This window comes from Mastomys coucha, unplaced genomic scaffold (assembly GCF_008632895.1).
Source record: "Mastomys coucha isolate ucsf_1 unplaced genomic scaffold, UCSF_Mcou_1 pScaffold3, whole genome shotgun sequence".
Taxonomy (NCBI): Eukaryota; Metazoa; Chordata; class Mammalia; order Rodentia; family Muridae; genus Mastomys; species Mastomys coucha.
In genome coordinates, this window is record NW_022196909.1 from 35,476,681 (window position 1) to 35,483,308 (window position 6,628).

Genomic DNA, 6,628 nt, shown 5'->3' on the forward strand with positions numbered 1-6,628 from the left:
TCTGGGTGTGCGTATGTGCATAGCATGGAGGTCAGAGGTCACCTCGAGTGCCACCCGCCTTAGTTTTTGAGGCAGGGTCTTTCAGTGACCTAGTGCTTTCTAAGAAGCTAGGCTGCGTGGCTACTAAGCCCCTGGGAACTGCCTGCCTTTGCTATTCCACAGCTGGGGTTCCAAGCATATGCCAGCACACCTGGCTTTTTAAAATGGCTTCTGGGATCCAAGTCAGGTCTCCATGCTTGTAAGGCAAGCAGTTTAGTATCTGAGCTATCTCCCCAGCCTTCTCCGCCTTTTTTTTTTTTTTTTAAATAGGAAAAAGTCACCCAGGTAAAGAGGAAGCAGTAAAAGCCCCATCATGATCTACATAAGGAGAGAATGAGAAAAGGTCTCAAGGACACCAGGAAACGTGTCCTACGACAAGAACACTAACTGATATAGCCCACAGCTCCCTCACCTGCTGTACAGAATTCTATAATCTCACTCCACTCAGACACGACGTAATCACCATCAACTTGTTTTGAGGCTGTCTGTACGGCTACTGTATACTCAGTCCTTGGGCTCAAAAACCAGTGTCCACGAACAGTCATTGGCAAGGGAACAGCTTTGGCCACCAATTTTGTTGGAACATCCTAGGAAGAAAAAAAAACAAAGGAAGGAAAGAGGTGGGAACAAATAAAGGGAGGAACAAATAGGGCAGGAAGAGATAGGGAGAAGGAAGGCAATTAAAGCAGGACTTTCATCAACTATGAACAACAGAGAGGAAGCTAAACTCCGGGCTAAGAGCAGGGCTCCTGTTTAAGAACACTCAACAATTGTCATATTTAAATTTTATTCTCTGTATGCAGAAATTAAGCTGGGAAGACCAAAGCAGGCTTAACATCCTACAGTTCAAAAGCAGAAAGGGACTTGTAGTCCAGTTGCCATCATTTATAACAAACACTTTTCCTCTGTGCCTGCTATCTTCCTCAGAGCAGATTTTAAAAAAGACATAAAAGAACCAAGATTTATTGACTTAAGTCTATTAAGTTAAAAATATATTTGCTTGAATTTTATGGCTTGATAATTTTACTAGAGAGGTTCATTACTAAATATTTTATATGTAAAGGAGAGACTGCCTTTAAAGTAAATAGTAAAAGAGATAAATCCATCTCACATAAAGATTAGGGAATTTTCCTGCAAGTATGGTGTCTATGTGTCTAAGAAATGGTTAGGTCTTTTTCAAGCAATGATTAATAAGTTAACCTGTGGGCTGAACACACACCTCATTTTCAAAGTTGCAGAATGGGGGAAGTAGAGAGAGTCCAGCCTTAAAATACTCATCATTTAATGGTAAATGTGTCAAAGATGCTTCAAGAAGGCAAATGCCAGCAAAGAGAATACCCATGATGAGAGCTGAAAATTTGATCATAGCAACTGACGTTCTAGCTTTCATATTCTTTCTTTCACACCTTTCTGCACTATATAAACTCCTCACTTATATTGAGATTGTGTAAACGTCCATTCAGTAAAAGGCAATGATTTCAGGAAATCTAAGATGCATAGCATTTTCCCAAGTTAAAACTGGGTAGCACTATCTTTTCTGAAGACCGGGTTTTTGTCTGTTTCCATCATCAGTAAAAGCAATGAAGCAGAGGAGAAACACTGGGCCAGGTAGGGGTTCTTGCTGACTGCCACGTCTGGAGGGAGAGCTTCATGTATCTATCACAAAGGGTGATTGACAGCAGGGAAATTTGCCACATGTGAAGCTTAGTAAATAAAACAACCTCCCCACTTAAAAAAAAAATTTTTTTTTTGACTCTTTAGGGCCTATTTTCAGACCTAAAGTGTTTAAACAATTCCACACAAGTTGCTAAGCCAATCAGGGAAGGATGTATGTGCTTCAGTAGGAAACTATAGAGAGCTTACAGCACATTCTTCTCTTCCTGCATCTATGGAAGGATCTTTACAGCTTGGTAAACCCTTTAGCTATTCTCTACACAGAATAACTGAATTGTGAGTTAGGGACAGCCAGTCTTTCTGCTCCAGATTCCACTGCCCTCTCTAAGCCAGTTTCAACTTCATTTGCATAGCTTTTAATATAAATGACTCATAGTGGATTATCTCTTGAACTACCCTTATAGCACAGGATCAATTTCCTCTAATGAGTTTACTGGTGCATACAGTCATAATTTACTCTTTTACTTGGCATTTCATTTTCCTCAAGAATTCACTATGGGGATAACGTTTCAAGTCACACAGAACTCCTATTTTTCTTTATTGAAAGTATTCTTTCTTTTAAAATGTCTTCCAGATGAAATGGCCTGAGTCTGCTCGGGTTTACCTTGTGTTTAAACTTGTTTGAGTTCTTGTTCTCTTTCTTGTTGAGGTCAATGAAGTAGTGTGTGATGCGGTCCTTTGACTTGGAGTCCATATCCCATGAGATCTTGAAGGAGTCACATGTGATGTTATTTATTTTGATGTTATGTGGGACGGGTAGCTCTTCCATCTCTGCTATGCCACTGTCTTGTGATTTGTTACCTGACAGAAAATAATGCATAGAAAATTAGTTGCTGATAAATGGATTTTCCCAGTTTTCAAAAATCTTTAGTGGTATATACACATTTCTGAAATTAATTATCTAAGTACTAAATCTAAGATTCTGCTTTGCTCGTGGAGTCATTCAAATGCTAATAAAAGATATTTATGAGGCCATATCACCAGTTTAAAAAAAAAAGATGGTTTAATCCTATGATCGCTATGTTTCCATTTCCCAATTTTTGATTTGTAGAAACACACTGCTGATCCATCTTGCCTATAAAACATCAGCTGCCTGGTTAAGTTCTCTCTGAAAAGCCTCAAAGGACCATTTTTCCTATATGACCAGTCAACGCTGATCTTAAGTAACACAGATGGTGCCCCAGAAATGCCGATAATGAAGTGGTCCAGGCAAGGGGAGTAGACGCTTCTGTAAAATGAGAGGTAGCAATGGGTGAGGACAGAGACTTGCTCCTCCTAGTTCAGTTTGGGAACATTGTATAGAACAACAGTGTACTACAAAGGCGCTATACTGTACGTTCAACTAACACTAATGTCTACTCGTTTACTCTGCCAAGGGTGTCTGTGGTAATCATTTCTCTACAACACCTTGATGAATTCGACTTTGAGAGCTGAAATAATAAACAAGGCTAAAGACAAAAGCTGCGTGCCATGCTGACTGAGCTCGTTAAAACTGTGAAGAATCATCGCTACACGTTCACTGGAGAAATCATTGCCACCTTCTGAGCAGCACCACAGAAGGGCTGAAGGACAGAAAAGAGAAAACGTAGACGAATTTGCCATTTCAACTTCTGCTACGTATCTTATTCAGCTAAGTGTGATGAAGAATTGATACATATCTCATGAAAAGCTTCTTTTGTTGTTGTTAAAATGTGAGAAAAATGAATTAAAATGTGGAGCTCTGTGATTTAAATCCTATTTTTTTCCTAAGGGCATTACAAAGCTTTTATTATGTCAAGAATCTCTATTTTAAAGCTATTCCTCACAGCCCCAGTTGTAGACGGACTAACTGCCTTTATGCAGCTTTCTTACTTGCTTAGGAGATGGGAAGAATTAGGCTTAACTTTCTCCCTCCTCATATGGCATGAATCTAACTGAGGTTCTGAGCTAATCTGCCTCTAAAACCTGACAGAATGAGAGTGGGCAGATGCCACCATCATGCAGTAACACCCCAGTCACTCTCAGCTCTCTGTCAGGTGTGTGTCCGTAGTCAGCTTTCCTTCCTCAGGAGGACAGGACTTTGAGAGTAATATTGGGGGCTGGTGTGATGGCCCCTTGGTTAAGTGTGCACACCACCCTTGCAGAGAACCCAGCATGCACATCTGCACTCCAGATCCAGGGGATCTGCTTCCAACCTCCGTGAGCACCAGGCATGCGTGCAAGCAACACATTATAGGCACAAAATAAAGAATAATAATTCTGGCTGTAATGCTTTCATGTTAGATGATTCTAACGTGCATAGCTACTGTGCTAATTAGAAATACTGAATACAGAGCAAATACATGACTTTGTACATTTTGTCTATCCAACATGAATCGTACGTTAAAAAATATTTCACAAGCAGTTCCTAACAACAGCATTTATTGACGGGCAAGATAAAAACATTGGCAGATTATGCCTAGGAATATTTACATATAGCTTACCCGCTGAGCTTAAAGTGCCTTATATATTTGTTCATCAATGTCCAAATTAAGCACAGATCATTTCTTTAACCCCTGGAGGGGGAACCCACTCATATTATCATCCCATCCTTTCCTATACCCATGGCCCAGTCCCTCAGTACTAGAGAGTACTACCACGTGCCTTTGGAGATGATCTGTTCTGTACAGCACAGTGCTCCATGATCGCCTTCTTTCAAGCACCACAATGCTTCCCAGGTTCATCTATGCTCCATTGTATGGATGGAGCCCCTTTCATTTATATCTTGAGCAGCCGATGGCAAAGCTGCTTCGCCTTTGTACCTATACAGATCCTGATGCTATGCACAGCCGTGTGTGAGTCTCGGTGTGCGCGCACATTGAATTCTCTTGTGTGTATCCCCAGGAGTGGGAGGGATTAGAAGATGAGATACTAACTCTCACTTATTGAGGAACCGGGAGACTAATGTTTCCAAAGAAGCTACACCACTTCTCCATCCACCACTTGGCTGTGGACTCTTACCAAAGCCTTTACAGTCTGTCATTTTTACTGTAGTTAGCCTTTGTACCTTTTGTGGAGTTAGATTACAGCATGTGTATCTTTGGAAGGATGCAACGACAAAGGACCATCTTAAACCAGAAAGACACTCTAACAGACCTTGAACCTGCTGGCCCCTTGACTGTACACTTTATCCCCTCACACTGAGCGCTACATTTCTATCATCCAAAACACCGAGCTCCAGGAACTGTGTTAGAGCCGCAGAAGTGGATTAAGACCATCTGTTACTATCATTGTTTATTTCCTTACTCGACTTGCCTTTCATGCAGCCAGTAGAAGGCCCCACACTTCTTGTGGGCATGTGTCCAACTAACTACTTAATCAAGTGTTTTCTTACTTTCTTCTATCAACAAGGTATTCTAGCCCATGGTCTATGTTTCCATGGGAGTACTGAAATCAATCTCTTCTCTGAGAGCTATGGTTCAGAGAGTGTCAGGCAGAGACTAAAACCTAAGTTGTCGTTGTGATTAGCTCTGTTAAATGTGCCTGTTTTTAGGGCCTCTGAATAGGTAGGAGAGCCAGAAACCCATGCATGTGTTCAGTAATATTCATGTATTTACACATGACAGTATTAGTGTGTATACTCACACGCCAGCCAATTCTAATCCAAACAGCAACACTCCTCCTTAGAACTTCTATCATAATTTCAACAGCCAGAAAATTGTTTTAATTATTCATAATGTGTTTATTTGTTCAACATAGAATACAACCAAGGAACTTCTGAACTGCAGTTCATCTCATTAAAGGAAGCAAATGTACTGCTACTTCAATACTGGTAATAGTTTTTATCTTTAGTCAAAGCTAAATAGACAAAATAGTACTTCATAAATCTGAACCAAGCTAACTCAAAATAGTTTTTCCATAAACAATACTAGTATCACGTGCATGCTTAAGTGCAGTGCTACATTAAATCAGTGTGTGTCACTCTAAGGAGCGGTGCTGGCTGTGTATTTCAGCTTTTCTGTATGCTTGGATATTTAAAACTGTATTAAAAATAAAGTATACCAGCAAAATTTCCATTTCCCTAAAAACTGATTAAACACAACTCTTCTTTGCTTTTTGTGGAAGGCACAATATAGTTTCTAATGACTAAGGAAGAACAATACTCAGGGAAAGTGTCACCTTTACATTCCGGTTTAAAGCTAGCCCCTGGGGATAGCTGGTATCATATTTGAAATGAGATGCTCGAATCTGCCACACGGAGACCAGAAATACTGCATGGAAAATTCTACTAATAATTAACAAGAAGAAAGCAAAGTGTAAGTAAGCAAATGGAAAAGATCCAGACATCAAGGCAACTCAACTCTCAGACCTTACTATTCCCTTCCTATTCCCAAGTACTTTCTCCTCTCATAGTTAGAAATGAGTTACATTCCATAAATCTATACATCCCATAAATCTATACATCTATCCAATAAGACTAGGTCTGTCTTGACGAGGTTATTTCATAAATAAGGACTCTTCACTAACATTGTGCTGGTGAATACTAGTGTATTTAAAAGTCTAATTAAACATGTTTGCAATGGGATTTCATCAGGCCATTTCCCTCCTTCTCCCTCTCCTTGTTCCTCGCCCCTCTCTTCTCCCCCCTTCCCTCCGTCCCTCCCTCCCCGAAATCCCTGATGAGAAGAGTATCCATGCTACAGGTCCACCCCATTAGCCATTAACCAATCACATTATCAATCTGTGTTCTGCAGTTACTTGTTTGGTTTGTAGCAAAAATAAGCAACCGTGCACATATTTTATTTTCCTTATACAGTATTCATCTAAGTAAAACTCTTTAAAGTATTGGAAGTATGCATGAATTCTCTCTCAGGTTTTAAAAGTGCCTTGAGCCGGGCGTGGTGGCGCACGCCTTTAATCCCAGCACTTGGGAAGCAGAGGCAGGTGGATTTCTGAG

The 6,628-nt window shown here is 40.3% G+C and overlaps 1 protein-coding gene across 2 annotated transcripts in view; it reads right to left on the reverse strand.

Annotated features, from left to right (window-relative positions):
• Phyhipl (phytanoyl-CoA 2-hydroxylase interacting protein like) overlaps window positions 1-6,628 on the reverse strand; it is a 40,917-nt gene that overhangs the window by 9,312 nt on the left and 24,977 nt on the right. For both annotated transcript variants that reach the window (XM_031346601.1, XM_031346602.1), the window contains exons 2-3: window positions 2,318-2,514; window positions 452-626 (exon numbers count right to left, since the gene is read on the reverse strand). In XM_031346601.1, coding sequence (XP_031202461.1) covers window positions 452-626; window positions 2,318-2,514 — 372 coding nt within the window. The remainder of the gene's footprint in view (window positions 1-451; window positions 627-2,317; window positions 2,515-6,628) is intronic.